Source organism: Strix uralensis, chromosome 3, assembly GCF_047716275.1.
Source record: "Strix uralensis isolate ZFMK-TIS-50842 chromosome 3, bStrUra1, whole genome shotgun sequence".
Taxonomy (NCBI): domain Eukaryota; kingdom Metazoa; phylum Chordata; class Aves; order Strigiformes; family Strigidae; genus Strix; species Strix uralensis.
Window position 1 is genome coordinate 125,642,280 of NC_133974.1, and position 21,163 is coordinate 125,663,442.

The following is a 21,163-nucleotide window of genomic DNA, read 5'->3' on the forward strand; positions in this document are numbered from 1 at the left end:
GCATTGTTATGATGGATGATATATATGGGCGTATGTCCAGTGCAGGTTAAGAATTAATTTTTGTCAGCATTTCTTGTATGAGAACTGATGTCAAGTGGTGCAGCAGTTGTTAATACAGAACTGAATGTGATATTTCAAATAACTCAAGTGAGCATCAATTTATACAAGCCTGTAAATATGAAAAGACTTAAAAATAAAACAAAACACACATGGTTTTGGTGAAAAATACAGACAAACTTTCTTTTTAATGGGAGAGTTCAGAAGTTTTAAAGACCTGATTCATAGTGTTAGGATATGTCTTTGAGATACAGTAAAAAAACCCAACACTTTTTAGTTAGGCTTTGTTGTTTAGTCTGAGTCATGATGACTTTAATTTTTTTATTTACTTGTTTAAGTAATATTGGCCTATATAATGCATAAATTAGGAGGCTCATCAGCATCCTCCTGCATCTAATTCCTGTCCATAAAGCTGTGGTAATCTAGGTCAGTCACTGAGCTGGCAGTGCTTCTTAGCCAAGCAAAAGAGTTGCAGCTGATCAAAGTACTTTCCAAGGTTTTGAAAACTTTATGCTATAGGAGTACAATGTGGATTTGTTTTATTACTGAACCAGCAAAACTATACTTTGATGTCATTGTCTATGTACAGGGCTGTAAGTTTCTATATTTGCCAGTTGGAAACAAATTTGAGGTTGCTACTGTCTTCTGCTTTTTTCTCACCTTCTCATGACTACTCATCAATAAAAATAAGGTTTCTGGGAGAAGGGAGGCTGGTCTACCTAGATTTAATTTCCTTTTTACTTGAATATAATTGCTTGCATGACTTGATTATTCTAAAACTGTTTCAAAAGAACAAGCTGATATGTATCTGTATTTTTTATATATATATATACGAAAAATATTTTGGTGTTAAACTTGGGTCTTTATTACGCATACTGCACTGAAAGCTTCAAGACTGGGCCTTGTGGACTTCAGAAATCTTGGTTTCTAAATCAAATATGTTGGCTTCCTAACTTTAACTTGTGTCAGCACACAAGCATTTGACTTTATGTAATGTTTTATAGACTACCTGTTTGAGAGTCATAGGAATATTTAGAGATTTTATTTGGGTTTCTGCTTTAAATCTCTATGGGTTTAGTTATGTGGCTTTTTCTTTCCAGTGTAAATCAACATGCTGTAGAACTGTCATTTTCTATTTTAAAATCTTTTCTTTCTGAATGGCTTTAGGGATGTGTTTTAGAGGGCTTATACATCTCTGCTAATAAAGAATAAAACATCTAATCACATGATAAAATTACTGTTGAGGTTGCAGTGGCTTCAATTGTAGTACTTGGTCTTGGTCAAGGAGTTGCTTATCCCACAAGTCAATCGGGGTGTTTTTTGTAGGACTCCTGTTTTCACCTTCCTTCTTTCCAGCCATTTCATTGTTTCTGTTCAGGCTCCTTTTTCTTCTGGGATGATAAAGGTTTATATCCAGTCAGTACTGTCCTTGAAGTAGTGTTGAGGGGCTTTTTTATTTGTTTCAAGAACTAGTTTCTTGCCTTTACAGTCTCTTCAGCTTTTGTCACATGGGATAAGATGATAAATAATGTCAGCTGAACTTTCCAAATAGGTGTAACAACTCTTGTTAAATTTCAGGAGATTTAATAGTACGTTTATGCTATTGTCTACCGAGATTCATCTGGAGACTTGTAAACTCAACTTTAGTTACAAGGGATGATTTGTTACAACCAAATAAACCCACTCCTTTTTTTATTTAAAAAAAAAAAAACACAAAACAAAAAACCAAAAACAAACCAAAAAAACCCCCAACCCCACAGAAACCAAGAACTCCTTTCCCTTTTCCAGGAATTAGAGGTGGGGAGTGAGTCTCATCCTGATTGATGCAGTTTTCTCTGTCCTTTCTCCTAAATGTCAGTGTGTTACTAAAGAGCTACTGATTCATGACCCCAGCAGTCATGAATTCCAGACACAATGCCACTCACTATTTAACCAACTCCCCTATAGCTTTAAATAGTGCTATCCCCAAGATAAGGTGTCTTGAGATGAGCAAAGCTAATATATACCAATATCTACGTAAGCGGTCTTTTTTCTACAAAAGAACAAAACCAGCACTTCCACCTACCAAAGTATATCTTTGTGTATAGCATATGGATTTTCCTCTGCAGTAAAACATTCAGAAAGCAATTGTAGTCTGAATATACTGGGTGTTTAATCTTAGTGTTGATGGTCAACCACAGTAGATCTTGGAAGCTTAGATATAAAGAAGGAATGGCTGCTCTGATAGTTACAAAAAAGAAATGTCATTATCATATTTAATAGATTGAAAACCCAGAAGCTTGGGAAGTGAACAGGTTGGAATAATCTCTGTGTGAACACAAAGTCACACTCTACAGACATCTTGGAAAGGATCTTTACATTCATGTATGACATTAAACAGCAATTGCTAGACTTTAATGTAAAAAGGAGAGTGCTCTTGAGAGATGAGGCCTCTGAGATAAGAGAGTGAAACTCCTCTCTCAAATACCTTGTTAAGCAGCTGGTGCTGAGTAAGCCTATGTGGGAGCTTGTTGACAACTTATTCTTTATTCTAAACAAAATTCCTTTGCAGTCGTCTTCAGTTTGCATGTGATGTTACAAATTACTTCATGGCTTCATCTGATAAACGTGATGTTCTTTCATAACTGCAAAATATGCTTTCAAAAAAAAAATTGTATGTATGTTAGTCACCTTAAAGATGCCAGACTTTCCTGGCAAATACCAAGAGTTGTTTGGCTCAAGTGCTGTGGTATGTTGTGCTTGAGAAGAACTGCAGATCTTCATTTGTTGTTGTTATACCCTTTGTGTGCTGCTGTTTAGGTGCATGTGCAAAGTAATTTGCTAAAGATGTTGGAGTTAAGGATCATGTTTTATCTGTGTTTCAGAGCTAGTGTTGTAAAGTCTGCACTTATTCTGGTGGTTAAATTCAAGTATTTGCTAATATGTATGGGTTGTTTCCACTTCTGTAGATAATATTTAGTATGTTGTTACAGATTATTCATGACAAGTGTCATTCGAAATGGAAAGAACTTGCATGTAGCTCTCGCTTGAAGAGCTCTAAGGTATGAACTAGATAAGTGACGTGTACAGTTGTGAATCTATAAATAGTAGTTATTGCTTCATTAATTACGTACAGTATTGAAAAAAAAATCAAGATAACTCTTCAGGAAAGAAAACGTTCAATCCGTACCTTGCTTGTTACTGTAATTTTGTTTGTAATGGGTTTGCGATGTTGAGACGGAGTCCTTAATCTGTTTCTATCTAGGCTGTGTGAATACTTTATTCTTTTTTTTTTCCCCTGATTTTGTGATTTGCGTTTAAATATTTTATGGATAATCTTTCTCCATTCTGCTTTTGAGAATAAGCTTTGATGAAGTTTGTTTTGCCCTAGGCTTTGCTGGTGCTCCTAATGGCATTTCCCAACTGGCAGCTCTTAAGACAAAAGCAGGCTTGGCGGCAGCAGCTGTGAAGACAGGGCACATTGGCTCACAGTTGTGAAACCCAAAGAACGGGGAGAACTAACAGAAACCCATGAATTGGTAGAAAGAAACGTAAACAGTAGGGCAGCGGATCATAGCTAGCAATTATAATAGCAGTTCATTCTTCCACTCCACAGTTTCAAAGCTTACGGAAACATCTTTCAAAGTCATTGGTGCTACTGAAGGTGCCTTACGTGCATGACTGTTGTGTCACAGTATGTCAAGTGGTTTAATTTCTGTCACACTGTCAGCTGAGTGCACAAATGAGTGTGGGAAAAGAGGGACCAGGGTCATTGGCTATTTTATGAATTGCTGGTGATGGGAGGTAGAGAACTGATGGGTTAAAACTGAGTTTAGTCATGTCAGTGTGTTGCTCAACAGCTCAAGACAAATGTGTTTTGTGCTCTGGCATTTCAGCACTGTCTGCTGAGAATACAATTGTGTAGTAGTTTACAAGAGACTTGAACTGTCCCCAATGATTCTCTGTGACTTCTAAAACAAAAGAATTGGTTAGAAAATGGGTTTGGGGAATGTTCCTTTCTCATATCTAATATGGACATTGACCTATATGCACACTTCTAAAATAAAATGTGAAACAGTAAAAATAAAAAATGAGATGACAAAAGCTAGCCAAATTCTGATATACTACTTTTGTTTCTTTTCCTATTGTAGAAATACATTAACTTTGAAGTGGAACTAAACAATGGAACCAGATATTATTCGAATGTACTCCTCATCCCCTCCACCACTAGACAATGGAGCTGATGATGATGATGAAGATGAGTTTGGAGAATTTGGAGGATTTTCTGGTGTAACCACTGCTGGTGTAGCTTTTGCTGACTTTGATACGCAGGACTACAGTCATCCAAAGGAAGAGTTTATACCCACGAATCATTTCATCCCACTTCATGATTATTCTGACAATGTAGCTAGCATTGCAACTTTCACATCTGTTAAAAATGTTAAAGATAAAGACTGCATTGCAGAGCTTCCTACTCTTACTAAGGAACTTTCTGATATGTCAGCTACTAGTACCAGCAAAGAAAAATCTAAGTTTAGAACTTCAGGTACTGCTTTAGAAGATGTAAACAAAAGAGGGGAACAAAGAGACAGCACTGGGAAATCAGAAGGGTTTTCTTCTCATGTCATTAGAACTGGTATAGCAGTTGAGAGCCAGGATGAGCAAATAGATGCTTGTAATGGTGAGAAACCTACATGTCTAGAGATTCTAACAAATGGATTTGCAGCAACGGACCCTGTAAATCCTCAGGGAACAGAAGATCTGGACAGTATCGGTGACTCAAAGGGACTGAAAACTGTTAGCGCCCATAGTACTGAGCAAAATTTGAACTCAATGCCTAGCTCAGGTGAAGACTTTGCAGATTTTGCTACATTCTCAAGCAAAAAAACAATCCGTTTAGAGGGAACAGGACCTACAATATGCAGTGTTCTTAACGAAAGAGACTCTCTGAGCATTCAGGAGAACAACAGAATAAACAGAGTAACTTGTATTGAAGAAGAGGTTTGCATTTCAGAAATTAGTTGTGAACAGGGTCCCTTAGCACTGGAAGATAATGAATTTGCAATTTCTAGTACGTCTCGAACAACTGGAAGTTCAATATGCACTACTGAAAATGGAGAACACAATGGGAGGAGAAGACAACGTGGCGTAGAGAATGGCAAAGGTTTTACTAGGCCTGATGACTCTTTGGGAACTGAGGACATCAAGGTTGATAAGATCCAAAGCCTAAGCTGTGATCTTGCAGGAGAGAAACTGGGTGATTCTGAAGATCTTAAGAATGGTGGAAGCAGTACTGAAGTTATAGCTTGCAGTGACACACATGATGATGATTTTGGTGATTTTGGTTCAGTCAGCAGTGCATCTCCCACCTTCATTAATGCTCAAGAATCGATAAATGCTCTAGATTTAGAAGAAACTTCCAAACAGCCCGCACATATTAGCGAACCTCATGATGAATTCAGGGACACAAGTACTGTTTCTCAGCAGCCAGCAAGGTTGGATCAAGCTGAACTAAATCAGACTGCTGACACTTTAGAATGTGATACTACCAGTAAAACTTCTGGCTTAGACTTCCAGCATACTACTGAGGTAGAAAATGGTGATGATAGTGAATTTGGAGACTTTGATTCAGTGCCAAAACCTCAAGATGAGAGTGTTGCTTTTCAGGACTCTGACGACTTTGCGGACTTCAGTTCAGCAGGTTGTAACCAGGCTACAGACTGGAATGCTTTTGAAGATGAACAAAAAGACAGCTGTTCTTGGGCTGCCTTCGGAGATGAGCAAGCTGGTGAATCTCATCACAGAAAAGAGACATGGCAGTCACATAGGACAGATGCATCTGCCAGGATTGCTGGTCCAGTATTACACAAGACTGACAGTTTTGCTTTAGCATCTTTCCAAGGAACTACCAGTAAGCAATCTCAAGAGCCAGCACCTTCAGTTCAGGTAAGGGTGTTCTTGATTTTGTTCAGTCTTCTTGTGCTCTTGTGCATACAGCTCTTCCTGGTTCCTGCTTCTGCGTACAACACGTTTGAATAGTCCTTGTTTGTCTTGTGGGCGATACTTAATTTGGTGGGTGAGATCAGCTGGTATGAAATAGCGTGCTGTTTGCATCTTGTATCTTTTGCACTGTTACTTCCTGCAGAAAAATGAGCTGAGTGTGCTGGAACTTGTATGCATTTGTTTTGACAATTAAATGTGGTCCTTTAGGTAAACTGATCAAAGGAATAAGCCATTGTGAACATCTTAGAGCCTGTGATAGTTCTTTCTTTGCATCATAGTTTATTGACTTCGGGGGGGGGGTACTCTGATGTTGCCTTTTCACAAAATATTGGTGTGACTGGAAGCTGAGATTACCGGTTCCCAAAATATTTCATTACCATTCTCTATCATGTTTTCAAAATCTGATTAAAAATGATGACTGAATTTGTAAATAGCTGCAGTCATTTGTTTAGAGCAGAGAGCATGATAAAATATGACCTATGGAGTTCTGTCCCTGGTATTACAACTTCTGGGAAGTTAACCATTTAAAAGTTATTTTTATACATTAATTGTGGGAAGCACCACATTATAGCAACATCACAAATATAGGACTGATGATTTCTTAAACCTGCTGCTATTTCTAATCAGGAGTTTTGGGGAGGGTGAAGTAGATAAGTTTATTTCTTACCCCCACCCCCTTAGGTTTTCTGCCTTAGTTGCTAAGTATGTACTAATTCCTAATTAATTTCTTCCTGAGTCTTTCACCAGTCATCTTTTGAGATCTGTGCCTATTCATACACAGATAACTTTTTGCTAAGTATTTAATATTACATTTACAAAATTCAGAACAACAAATTGAGTTTAAAATTCTCTTCAGTGCTGCTTTTTAATCATGACATCCCATGTGAGTAGTTTAGAGTGTGCTGTGTCTTTTTGAAGCATGTAGCAACACCAGCAATAAAGGGTGTTTGTTAATATGTGTCTGAATGGTTTGGATATTCTCTGGCAATAAAAGGAAATGAGGTCTTTTCTTCCAGGACCTCATGTACGCTTGGTGACAGCCCTGCCTCTTTCCGTTTCCTACCAGTGACAGATGAAATGGCTTTTCAGAAAAAGGTTGTGCCAGCCAGAGCTTTGCAGGCATCAGCAAATGGAATGAAACTTTTGGGACTTAGCTGTGATTTCTTGTCACGTTAAAAGGTGTGAGCCTCAGCTCCTGATACTTCCAGCTTGCTGTTTTGTGCAACGACTAGAACACCAAATTTCAAAGTGGCTTCACAAGTCAAAAAAGGCACTCAAGTGAACCTGCAGGTGGTTTTTTGTGCCTATGCAAAACCTTGCTCATCATCACCTGAATGTGTGGGTCCATTTCTCAGGTTGAAAGCACAGATCTGTTGTTACCTATTCTGTTGGTCATTCACCCATAAAATTGAGGGTACTAAGGTCATTAGTAGAATTAATCAAAATTGTTCCTGTCGCCACTTGAAAGACTGTCCAGAATCTGACAAAGAAATGGGGTGGGGAGATGATTCTAGTAAATCATCCGGTTTTTTTAGTTAATCATGCTATTAAGGGATAGTCTGAAGGTTTCAAACATTTATTTTTACTTCTAATTTTCCATAATTTTATGATGACGTTTTGATAGAAAATACTTCTGAATGTAGATGTTTATAAAAGCAGAACCTTCAGAGGTTCTGTAATTTTTTTTTTTCCTTCCTCATGTCTGTCTTAACTTGGGTTTTTAACATTTGTCACAATGGAAGTTCTTCAGTGATCTGTTAGGAAGTCATACAGTAGTTTGGTTAGATTGTAAAGCAAGTTTTGAGACTTAAATATTTTTTCGTTTCTTTATACTGCAGCCAGTTGTGACTGCTTGGATATAAAGCGATGTTCTGCCTCCCCTGCCAGTGAGGAAGTACAAGTCAGAATGTTTTACACAAATAAGCTGGAGAGGAAGTTGAGCTGGATATGTTTTCTCTGCTGCAATGGTTTCCTTAGCCTTGCAATGACAGTTAGTTGCTACTTTTTTTTTTTCCAGTTAACTCTTAAAACAATAGTTACACATTTTCAGAACTGTAAGTGCTTTAAGTTTTCGAAGGATCTATTGAAACCTTTTTATATATTAAAAAAATGCTTTGCTTTGTGTTTAATTCTGTGTTTAATCCATTGAGCCACAGTTAGTATGTTGCAGTTAGAAACATTGAGATTAGTTGAGTCAACATGAGCCAGCAGACATTCCAGTACTTTGAGTGCAGAATCTTAGTAAAAATAAACTCAAATTTTGGTCAGCTTCCTTACTTTCATTTAAGAGGATATCACTGAGGTCAAACCACAAAATACAGCATTTTAAAGTATTTCATATGGTGTAGTTGGAAACTGTCAGTGCTAGGTTAACAGTTGGACTAGATGATCTTCAAGGTCCTTTCCAACCTAGATGATTCTGTGATTCTGTTTCCCATGCATTGAAGTTGAGTTCTGCAGCAGTTTGATGCAAAAGCAGAAATGCTTGCATGCAAAATAAAGCTAGGGAGGGGTAAGCGAACAAAGTTTGTTATTACCCTGACCAAAGAAGGCTAGGGAGGAGTAGATCACTTGCCTCAATGTTTTGCTGGCAGATCTAAAAAGCAATTTCTGTAGCAACTTAAAGGGAGCAGGCTGTGCAAGAGAGAAATAACTGCATGTGTTAGACACTTGAGCTAGATGTGAAAATTGAGACCTCAGCTTAGGCTAAAGGTGAACTGGGATCGTTTACAAGATACTGTGTACACTTGATCTGTGATGTGGAGGCTAGAAGAGTCACTGTAATGTGGTAGAGAAATAATCTTGAATGATGTATAAACAAAATGACCGTAATGTAATTCTTCACTTTTCAGTTTTCTGCTTTTGTATACTTAGCCAGCAGCATTACTGTTTAAATGTGGAAATGACGTATACAACTATTCTCATCCGTCCAGGAAGTTATTTATCAGTAGCTCAAGTTCCCTTTCCAATGGTCTCTGTGTATTTTCCTTTCTGTTTCCTTAGTTTGTGTGTTCTGGATGTGGGGGTGGCAGCAAAATTTTGTGCTTTCTGAATGTAAGGTAAACTGTAAAACAGGCAAACTATTTTAAAGATTGTGGATTTGGTTTAATGTTTAATTAGAAATTAGACTTTGCTTGAATTCAGCTAATTCAGTTTTTCTTACAAAATATAGAACATAAAATAAGAAACTAGGGGGAAAAGGTCACAAATTACTTTCTATAATGACATGTAGTTCCAAAAGTTTCATTACATCTTTTCTCCTTTGCCTTTGGTCTTAGACTCTCTGAATCATGCACACAAACTGCAGTGTAGGATTTGTAACATGCTGACCTCTTCTATTCGGTAGTGCTGCGTGGAGGGGAGAAGAAAAAGGGCATGGTATATGGTATTCAGTTAAAACCACTGAAAGAATTTGTAAAAGGTTCTAGGTTCAAAGGCTGATGGGCACAGATACACAAACCCCACTCCCAAACAAGTGGTTTGCAAAGCAGGGGGCACCTTGCTTGCTGGTGACAGTGGAGGCTGCAGCAATGCTGTAGGAACTTGAAAATGCAGTAGTGTGGTAGAACCTTTTTGATGTGGTGAGCGGGGAGGTCTGCCAGAGATGCTGAAGCCCTGAGAAGGTGCAACAGAGAACTGCTGTAATGCCCTGGGAGTCTGCTAGGAGAAATGGGGACGGCAGCACATTCCATTGCAGGATGCCATGGCTGTGCCTTAAAATTGGAGCTGATGCTCTCGTCAGTCTTCTGTAAAGCGATGAAGTCTGGTGCATCGCTAAAAAACCTGCTCTTGGCTTTGGGAGTTTTACATTTGTTTTTTTTCCAAATGTTTCCAACAGATCTACAAGAACTGTTCCCTGATCCCTGCTGGTAACGGGCTGTCCTCTGCCAACACAGGCCCCTGTGTGCTCAGCCGTGCCCACTGGCTCCTTCCTGCCGTATTCCTCATCTCCTTATTTGAACCCATATTAATACTATTGTATACCTTAATCATTTAACGTCTGTCTTCAACTGAAAAATACATAATAGTTGGTTTCAGTATAGCTGCAGGTTTGCATTAGATATAGATGTGTTTTTGTGTTCATTAAAACTGATTTAGGATGTAGTGGTGGGTGAACTGGTTGATCTAAAGTTTTGAGCAAACCTGCACTGTACCGTATGCATTAATCCCCTTTATGTGATCACGTTATGTTTATAAGGAATATAAGGCTTGTGACACAGCTTTTTCCCTGAGATAGTGTTGCACATTAGTCAGCTGAGGGGGTTACTCTGCTGTATAGTGCATTAAGAATATATATATATAGGACTTAGGCAGCAAAGCACAAGAGCAGTTTTATTACCTGTGGTAATCATGTGGGTGGGTAATACGGCTGTGCCTAGCTACAAGGAGTGTAGGCATCTCTAGAGGAGGAGGAGATGAATAGTGGCTTGGTCGGAAGGCAAAACCTGATGTAGCTGAGAGTTAACAAATCCTGGAAAGGGAGCAAGGGAAACCTGAACAGCCCTCCAAGTGGGTTTTAAGATCTTCCACTTATTAGAGAGCCTGTGCTCACAGCCTCTACCTCTTCAGATTAATGAGACAGCGTGGGTGATGCACAGTTACTAAGCCACAAGTATGCATCGAGATAAAGAAAACCCTGGATCACTGTCACTTAGAGGGTACTTTCTCTTGGGCAATGAATGAAGTCATCCTCTTGGAAAAAAGTGATTATGACCATAAAGATTTCAGCCTCCCAGTTCACTAAGATAAATTAAGATCTTGAGTGTTAGCTAAATTCAGACAGTTGGGTAACAACTTGAAGTGTATATCTGTCTAGAAAGGTTTGGGTTTTTTAAGTCCATGGCATAGTTCATGACTATGTGCAGCTGAATAACAGTAAAAAACAGACCATTAAAAGTAGCCCGTAATTACTGTATCTCAGAACAGGGTGGCTAAGGGCATCTTACAAAAGCAAATAGTTTGGGAGGGGGTTGTTTTAGCATTTCTGTTTATATGTCACAGAACAAAATTACTTTCCATTTTGTACCTGTTGTCTGCTTATACTTCCTTTCAGAGCCTGACTGAAAAGTTAGTACAATATCACTAGATAATAACATGACCAACTGAAATGAGAAGTAAGTTTTATGTAGTCTAGATAAATAACTGTTAAACTTCACTTTGCCAGCATGGAAGATGCAAGATTTGCTACGTTCTTCAACTGAGGGAGAAAAAATGTGCAAGCCTTCCAGCAAGAATGAGGGAGACAGCTTCACATTTCTACACTGAACCTCCCTGTGGTTTATAACTCTCTTGTATCAAGCAGTAAAAAGAGCAGAGAAGTCTTGTTCTTCTTTCTCAAACCACTAAATTTTCAGATTTGCTTTGCAGCTGACCTTAAGACCTTTATAGTTACTGTTTAAAAATGTTTTGGGGATATTTAGGACTATAATTCCCTTCTTTAATTCTTTAAATTATCGTTAAAAAAAAAAATCTTACTCTTTGTTTTGCATTGGTGAGGGTTTTTAGCTGTTGTGGCATCCTCTTTCTGGCTTGTAAATCTCAGTTTAGGACCAGTGTTTCCATCGTAAATTACCCGCAGTAATAAAAAGAAACAAATTTTTTTTACCTCTAAGAAATTTATGGCACCATCTTAAATTTATCTGCTTTTCAAGGGAGGTGTAGAAAAGCCATCTCATTTGAATCATGAGACATTAAACTAGTGTTCTGTTGAAGCTTTGCTTCTCTTTTTTGCTCGGGAGTTTTTCTGCCTGCAGCTCTTTTCCCATTGCTTTTGACAAGGTGTTCTCTTTGCTAAGCAGAGCCTGCACATCAGAGAAAGAAATAAAATTGTTGCTATGTGGAAGGGAACTATGTGTAGTTTAAGTAGCCTGTAACCCTTTCCAAAGAAAAAACTGCCCCCATTTAACTAGGAACTTAGTGATTTGTTTGTTTGCTTATGTGTGTTTAGTTTACTGTTCAGCTTTGCTTAATGCTTTTTCAGCACCTTGTGTTAACTGTATGGTCATGTAGTTTACCTCTTAAAATCCCCAAAACCTAAAGAAAACCCAAACCAACCCACCACCCCCACCCCCCCAAAAAACCCCAACAATAACAACACAAAAACCCAAACAAAAACCCACCCAGCAACCCTCACACCCCCCCACCCCATATGGTGAAGGTACTGGAATATATGGCAACGTAGCTCCTCACAGGCAAATGTGTTGCTGGAAAATATGGTTTGGTTGTTAGAAAGCCTATTCAAAGGGAGTTTCTCATTCAATCTCTGATTTATTTTGTTAAAATGGTCATAAATACCTATGTTATGCACTCTATAGAGCAGTGGGTTCATGATTTAAAATGAATAAATAAAATTTCTCTGGTTAATTTCTTTTCTTGGCTTCTGGCCCCCGAGCTTTGTTCTGCTGTTTTTTGAGAGCCTTCACTCGGCTTCTGAATTCTAACTAGAAGCCGAGCATGTCCATATGGACTTTATTCCTTTCCTAAATTATACATTTAGCATCTTGGATCCTTCATATGCTCATTTCTGTCTCCTTATGTTTTTTATTGGGTAAGACTTGAATATCTAAATATTCTCAATAATTTAGCTATTACACAGGTTTTATTTATTCTTGGGTCTTCCAGTTTTGTGTTCAGTAGATGCAGACAGCCCAGGGCTTGAGTGTTGCTTCCTCTGTAGCCTCTTGTCCTGTCAGCAGGAAAAGCAGGGCTGAAGGCATGCTCTGCTTTTGATTCTCCCCCTTCTCAAAGCAACCCTGAAGGCTGCCAGAGAAAAGATGCTGTGGGCAGTAAGCGAGAGTGGGGAAAAGGAGGGATTGTGTTGAGAAATGGGGCTGTCCCCTCCAGTGGAAAGTGGGGAGGAAGGAGGGACAAAGCGCCACTCCACTCTTCAGCTTCCAGCATGATGAGAAGTTCACAGGATGAGCCCTTGTGTCTGCTCCGCAGCTCATGTGTAATTGGGACCGTGGAGAGAAGTGAGATGACTGGGTTTTTTTGCCCCTGCCTTGTACACAGAGTTCCCTGAAGCTTCACCTGGAGAAGCATTAGGGCAGGCATACAGTGAAAACTGCAATTTGTATCAACTGTTTCTGTAGTGTGGCCCAAGTATGTTGTCTTTATGGCAGGTTTTAGTATCTCCTGTTTTCATAGCTCTGAAGAAAGGCAGTGATCTATTGCTGTTGAGTTCATGTGGAGGTGGGCTGGGGAGGATTTAGTGTGCTGGGTGGCCAGTGTAGATTTGCTGTGCTGAAAGAGTTCATTGATTCTGTAGTCCTGTGGTGGAGAAGACAAAAAGAAATTCTGTAAACCAAGTACTTTGGCCTTTCAGCTCTGAGGGCTGGATCTTGCCCCCTATTTAACTGCCAAGGAGATAAATTCTAATCCTGTGGTTATCATTCTCACTTGAAAGTCTGTGATATTTTGATTGTTTCAGGTGGTGATTACCACATAGCTTAAGTGTTTACCAAAACTTTCTATGCAGTCAAACTACAGGGCTTTGTCAGTGTTTGGAGAATCACAGTTAATTTTTAGAGTGGCAGCTGTAGCCTTCCTTCACATCTTCAGTAAGTGCCTTTAAGAGAATTACTCTTCTCAAATGGCAGTGAAGAACACTTGTATCAAATGCTTTTAGTGATGTGAGAAGTGGAGAAAAGTTCTTGGGTTTTTTTCTGCCTTTTTTCAGGATTTTTTCACCCTGAAAGACATGACACTGCTGTGCATGACAGAAGTATTTTCTTACCGTCTGTTTTATACAAACAATAGATTGAGGTTTATAGAAGGTGGACACTTACACTAATTTCAAAATTTTAGTGATGCCCTTCATACCTGGGAGCTGCGACCACAGGATTTCATTACCAATTAGAAGATCAAGTTCAGCTGCTTCTATTAAGGACATTGACACTGCCTGGGAGATGTGTGTTTGTACGCTCATCCCTGTGTCCATTTGCACACATAGAATTAATTACTCTCGTTTGCTATGGAAACCGTTCTTCTCTATCGTATATAAATAAGGGCTAAGCATTTCTGGAAATTTAGAAAAGATGAAAGGAAGTGTAAAGAGTGCTATAATTAAACTGTTCCTGAAATTTTGGCACAATTCTTAAGCTCGAATTGAAATTGGGTGCTGAGATGCTGCTTGGTTCTTAGAGACTTTCTGTTAATTCTTTCATTACCTAAGAGAGCATATTCTTAGTCACTAGCATGTTCTCATATGTTGATCCTTTCCAAGAAACATGAAGCCTTGCTGTTTTCATGGTACAACACCTTTTGTCTGCCTGTTCCTTTTCACTGGGGATATGTATTCCTGCTGTATTACAGAAATGAAGTAAGCATCACCTGTTCATGTAAGATAAGGGCAAGTGATATATTGTAGGCAAAGTTAAGTTTTAAGTTAAGTAGAGCATGCTTTTGTATGCTGAAATGTTAGGCTAGAATCTGGAATACTGTTTAGTTTTACTTCCTAAAAGTGTAACTTAGTGTCTTGGTTCTGGCCAACAAACACAAAACAGCCTACAAATGATGTAGCAAGTATTGTAACTTCCTGTATGGCCAAAATGATTGGGCATTAAGAGATGATTAAAAGAAAAATTATATGCTGTAGAACATGACTCATTATGGTCAGAATTTACCGGTGAGGTAATGAAGAAGAAAAGAAAAAGACAGAAGCGTGGGTCAGGTATACTGTGTAATTCAGGCCCTTTGATACTATAATAATTATAGCAGTTTGACATTATGCTTTGCAAATAACTGAACCTCGTGGCTGTCCCTGTCAGGCACTTCTTTCACAGGTAGGAAAACTGAAGAGCTGATGTTCTAACCAAGTTCATTTTCCTGCTTTTAGTGGCTAGCAGCTGAATAGGGAGAATGGACTGAATAGACTTGGTTCCCAGTTCCTGACTCATCATCCTGACTCCAGTACAGAATCAAGATATTCTGATAACGTGATGTTTGCCTCTTATGTTTGCTGATGTACATGGTCAGTGGTTTGCTTAATTGAGACAAGAGACGAGGCAAATTTTCAGATAAAAATTCACATGAGAAATGTTATAGATACCTATTATAATTATGAAGCAGATACTCTGGTGCCTAAAGGTTTGTTCCAACTGTATCGCTTGGTCTAATTAAAATATGTAACTTCCACCTACCAGCCTTGTTTCTCTGAACCTTAAATCATTTCGATTGTAACACAAAACCTCTGTCTGAGGTTTACATTTGTAAATTCAGTGTTGCTGCTGGAATATGCTGCATCTCCACAGGAGGGCTCTGCTGGCATAGCTATACTAGCGCACACTGTGGGATGCTCGTGGGATTTTCGCCTACTCAGTTTCTTTTCCATTTCCCCAGTAGAAAAGCTGGATGCTGCCCTGTGGGCAGTGCAGCAGAGCATGAGGAAGGTGGCTGTTGAGGAGCTCCAAACTAGAAAGATAGAAGTGCTCTTTTTGTGCATCTCCGTCCCCTACCAAGAAGAGATTCGAGTGCTGCTGTTAAGAACAAGTACATTAGGAGAAAAAAGGCTTAAATTTTTATGAACATACCTTGCAATTGGTACTTCTTAATAAACGTTACAAGATTGCTCGTTGCCTGTCTTTAATGAGTTGAACTGGGGGGAAAAAATATATTCTGGTGGTGCATCTGATGTCTGAGAGTGTTCATGGAGCTATAAAAAAGTTGAAGTTCTGTGGCTATCTGGAAATACAGCAGAGAAGAGATAGAAATGTAAGGGAAGAACTTAAAAAGAAGATAGCATACTCAGCTTGTAAAAAGAAAAAAGGGGGCACGGATTTTTTTTTTTTTGCTTTTATGGGGGCCCAAAGTTTTTTGAGGGGTTTTTTATTTTGGTTTTAATATTAAATCCAGCTGCCAAGGTCCAAATGGTAAGAATTGGAGCAGCATTCTCCAGTGCATGCTGTGGAATTAAAATGCCTGGAAACCATTAGTACCAATATATGCTCTTTATACTGCTGAGACCTTACCCTACCCAATAGCAGTGATCGTGTCACTGATGGAGAGAAAAGCAGGAGATATTTGCTGTGTTATGAAACTTAAGAACCCTGTCTGCCCTCCTAAGATGCTGAAGTTTCATTTCTCCCAAGGGACACTGAAGTGATGGTGACGTCAAGACACAATTTCAACTACTGTGACAAGCAGGAAATCCTGCCTAGTCTCTCAAAACCATGGGATATAGATCCATAGCCCTCTCACAAAACTTCTGAGTGTTTATATTTAAATACTTTTGGTATAAGGCAGCAGAAAGAAGGTCAGATGAGAGTAACATAGATAAAGTTGTGGTTATGCAGACCATGCTGCTATCTAGCTCCTTATTCAGCTACAATAAAACTTAGTGGGGATATTTTGTTGTTTTTTTAAGTTATTTAGCTAGCACAGAAACATTCCCAAGGTTGACTTTTAACCCTCACAGGATCACAGCATTCGGCATCCAACTGTCTGAATCATGAATGGAAGGAAAGGGAAATTTCTTACAGAAAAGTAATTTTTTTTTTATTTAAATTAAACAACCTCTAACATGTAAAATGGGTTTTGGGGCAAGAAATTAAGGCCTTAAATAATGCTTCTTTGTTAGTTTTTTGATCTGGAGAAGTACCAAACACATTTTACAAATACTTTTTGACAAACAACAGTTTAAATGCCTTTGTCTTGGCTCTTCTGCATTATATCTGACTATCACATGAACCGTAGCAAATGAAGCTGGGGATTCATCTGAGTCATTGGAACTAACAGTTTTTTAGGAAGTGTGTTTTCTTTGGACTATGAATAGTTCTTCCTTACCATTTTCAAAGTTGTTATCACACCATGAGCATGTTGTGCATCAGGCTAAGTTTTGTGAGACCTTTAACTGCATACATCTTATAAGCGAAGCTGTCTTCTGAGTCAACATTATGTCTCAAGTTTGGATTGAAGTGCATAGTCATTAAGTGAAATGATATTGATTATACTAAGCTTGCTGAAAAAATGTGTTCAGTAAAATCCTTAGCACATGTAGATTTGGAGACTTTAACACATCTTAAGTAAAAATAGCATAGTATTTGCTGCACATATTTTCTGCTAATTTATAACAAAGAGTGACTCTGGTAAGAATTGTTCTGGACTCTTCTGTAAAAACTCACTTTGTAGAGGGCAAGATACTTACTGTTTCTTGGTAGCTGGCAACCTGTATTTGGTGCTTACAAAGTCTTGTGATACTCTGACAGTTACCTATTTTGTGGTAAGTGAAACTTTGTATTAGATACATATTGTTTTCCATCTTAACTTATTTTTATAATTTTGGATTACTTTTAAAACAGTTAACAAAACTTGACAGAAATATTTTCTCTTTGATACAGACAACGTTGCTAAGTCGTCTGGAACGAATATTTGAAGTCTGTTTTCCTTCCATGCCTGTTCTTGAAATTAAAGAAGAAATAAGTTCCTTGAATCATTTGTTGGAAGCAGGTGAAAAGCAGGTGACAACTGAGGAGACCTTAGCAAATACTGGGTAAGAAGCCACAATGAAGTAAACTTAAAAGGAAGTAGAAATGTGTTGTCTTGGGAACTTAAAACATATAGTGGTAATTCAGAACGAGTTGTTTGCTTCAAGTGTTTTGAGTAAAAATTACTTATCTAGCAGAATGCTTGTTTTCAGTGACTGTATATGCCAGGAGTATTTCACTTAGCATATCGATTTAGTTGGCAGCGTATCATCTTCTTTTAAGTGATGGCTCTGAGTTAATCAGAACATGCCTTATTAGTTACACTTGATAGAAATTGCTATATTTATTCCTGTGATGATGAAGTCTAAGTAGGCCTTGTCCTGTCTGCTGTGGACATAATTTTCCAATAATAAGTCTGAACTATAATTGTTCTGAGAACATTATGCAGTTTTAATTCCCCTGGGTATGGTGCTTGGGTGTAAGTTTAATTGGAATGTATAATAAGTCACTTGCATTAAAAACTAGAATAAATATTCAAGGCTGCTAAGCAGTTATTCCTGTTGATAACTTGATTTATGATGGGTTGTATAGGGAACTGATGGACGTGTGGACAGAGCTGCAGGATATCCATGATGCATATGGACTGAGATACCAGTGGGGTGGCTCCCACAGCAACAAAAAGCTTTTATGCTCCTTGGGAATCGACACAAGAAATATTGTGAGTCAGTCAGTAAAACTTGCTTTCTAAGTAACAGAGCTGCTTTAAATGTAGAAGCAGGTGGAAGTCTTTTTGTATGAATGCTTGTCTCTTAATTGCATAGCTGCACTGAACATGGCTTTGCATGACAGACCATTTGACAACTTAACTTTTTACAGGCCCTATTGCTATTAAAAATTGCATTATTTTTTAACCATTGTGTTATATTTAACATAGTATTTATTCTCTGATGTTAATCTTATACAAGTTATATAACGCTGAAAAAATATTATCGTCACTGACACAGAAACTCCTAAGTAAATTTTTTTGTTGTTGTTTTATCAGCTCTTTACAGGCAACAAGAAACAGCCTGTTATAGTACCCATGTATGCAGCAGGACTGGTAAGCTTTTTTTGGTGTTAATTTTTTGTTATAGTTCCAACAACATTATATAATGAAATACATTCAATGACATTAAGCACCAAGTGTGCTGAAAGATATTTTTGTAAGTACGGTTATGGCTTAGGCATCAGTAGAAATGCTAGAAAAGAACCATCAAATACACAATTTTCATTATGTGTGCAAGCAGATACTTTACTTTAAATGAGCAAAGTATTGATTTACTCACTGCTTTATGAAAAACAAGCTATTTATTTAATAAGGTGGGCTAGCTAGTCTAAGTTGCGTTTGAGACATTTTCTAAAAAAGAGAAAATTGATTGAAGTAATGTATTAACGTGTATGCACCAATAAATAAAAAGTTCTTGTTGAATTTTAACTATTAAATATAAGGTATAGATGTAAAAATGTCAACTCAAACCTGACACGAGAAACTAGATCGTTAAATAGTTGTCAGAAACGACATAGGAACATCGAAATTAATCAAAACATCAATTTGCATCAGCACTTGTGGGAAGCCCTGGCACTAAGACCAGATGCTTCCAAGGAAGGTTAAGAACTGCTAGATAGCTACAGTATTCCGTGAAATATGTGTAGGAAGTTTTCTCGGCGCTCTCCAGCATTCCTCTTTGTGCAACTGTTTCTCTGACAGGCTGTTTAATTACTTGATTGCATCTCAATATCCCTAGGTCGAGAGATGCATGATAAAGCTTTGCTGTGTTATTGGCATATTTATTAATAAAGGACCCACATATATATATTAGGCTATTTATGCATTAAAAAAGCATTGTATAGCCAGTATTGTTGTATTGCCCCAAGTGCTAGATAAAAATAGCAAGCATAATTTAGATTTCTGTAGATTGAAGGAAACTTAAGTAACCTAGTGCAGTAAGATGAACTGTTCTTACTTAAATCAATATTCTGTAATTCCTGTTTGACACTTCAAATTGTGCAATGTCTGCAGTAGTAAAAACATTCGGAAGATAAGATTTGCCATTTTTGCTAGTCTGAGCAGAATAAATCCGTTGTTTTTTTCTGGAAACACACATACGCTTATATGGTCATTCACACATTGAATATAAAAGGATTACAGTTTTCCTTGGTATATATTAAGTCAATTTAATCTGTAGGTTAATTTTGTAGAGTGTCTTCTACAGTCAGTTTCTAGAGCTGTTGTTTTCTGATGCTTCAAGGTCAGCTCATGCACTTCTCTGGCTGTAAGCATGGTATTCTGATACAGAGAGATAAAACATCTCATAGCAATTGCTGTTTTCTTCCCGTAACACATCTGTGAGCAAGGCTATGTTTGTGGGCAACATGTACAGTTATTTTTTGCAACAGATTAATTATCTCCTAAATTTTGTATATACTTGTGCACACAATAAGCTGGATAGAGATGGTGGTAGTAGTAAAGTGGCTTGCTGCTCTCTATTGCTACGCTGCTTCATATGTTTCTCTGCTGTCCGAAAGAGTTGATTTAACTGCTGGTTAAATTCTAAGCTCCCCCGACATAGTGTAGAAACATTTGCAGAACAGTTGGTCTTGGTGGCTGACTTCCTGAAATTATTTTAAAATCTGCTAGCTGCAAATCCAGTGGTTTTATTTGGGGGTTTCTTTTCTCATACCTCGTTGTTCTGAGGTGGTTTGCATGTCTCAGTGCAAACTTTGGTCTTTCTGTAGATCTCTTTCTCACTGTCAGTTTTATTCAGGAACACCAGAGGTTTCAGACATTTTTCATAATACTGTTTAGCTTTGAGCAGTTTGTTTAAAATTAAAAATGTGGGTTTAATTATTTTTGTAATGCTTTTTAGTGTATTTATTTCCATGTCCATAATTATTATTCTTGATATCATTCTGCAAACTGATAATTTGGCTTGTTTCTTCTGAATTACTTAATTGTTGAAATGGAATGAATGCACTTGTATGTTTCTGGTGGGCCATTTGATATTCCTGGAATAGTCTACACACAATTGGGAGGAGATGTCACCTTATCAAGTAACTCTTTCCTCCAGCTTAAATTACATTATTGAAAGTTGAAAGCAAGCTCCAGCTAAGCACTTGTGTTTCTGTTACTGGCTCTAAAATGTTTCTTAGGCCTAAGGAACCAGGATGATTCTCCCTCCTGCCCCATCTCCTTCAGCCCCCCTCACTGAAAGTGTCCCAGAGATGTATGGTTACCCCCAAGACCCTAGCTGAGGGTAGTATTACCTAGTAGTGTGTTTTCTATTTTTTTGCATTTGCAGTTCATATATATGTAAGTGCGTGTGTGTCTGTGTGTGCATGTGATTTTTAATTTATTTCTTTATCTATTTAGGGTATGTTAGAGCCTACCAAGGAACCTTTGAAACCAATATCTGCAGCAGAAAAAATAGCTTCAATAGGGCAGACACCTCCGGTATCACCCGAGATGAACACATGTACATCTGATCAGTTCCAGGTAAAAAATAGTGAAAGAAGGGGGAGGAGAGGGAAAGAACAAATGAGGGAAACAATGGGATGCCTTGCTTCTTCCTTCATATTTAAAGTATCTGGATGGTGTGTTCAAAGAAACCTCTATGTAAAAGGCAGGTGTTCCTTGTGTCAGATTGAAGTCCTGCTCTTGGATC

General features: G+C 38.1%; 1 protein-coding gene across 4 annotated transcripts in view; it reads left to right on the forward strand.

Moving 5' to 3' along the window:
• AFTPH (aftiphilin) overlaps positions 1-21,163 on the forward strand; it is a 48,045-nt gene that overhangs the window by 7,731 nt on the left and 19,151 nt on the right. For all 4 annotated transcript variants that reach the window (XR_012628349.1, XM_074864326.1, XM_074864327.1 and 1 more), the window contains exons 2-6: positions 4,188-5,982; positions 17,376-17,527; positions 18,054-18,180; positions 18,505-18,561; positions 20,872-20,994. Coding sequence is in view for 3 of the 4 variants with exons in the window: in XM_074864326.1 (XP_074720427.1) it covers positions 4,219-5,982; positions 17,376-17,527; positions 18,054-18,180; positions 18,505-18,561; positions 20,872-20,994 (2,223 nt within the window). In the remaining variant the exon portion in view is untranslated. The remainder of the gene's footprint in view (positions 1-4,187; positions 5,983-17,375; positions 17,528-18,053; positions 18,181-18,504; positions 18,562-20,871; positions 20,995-21,163) is intronic.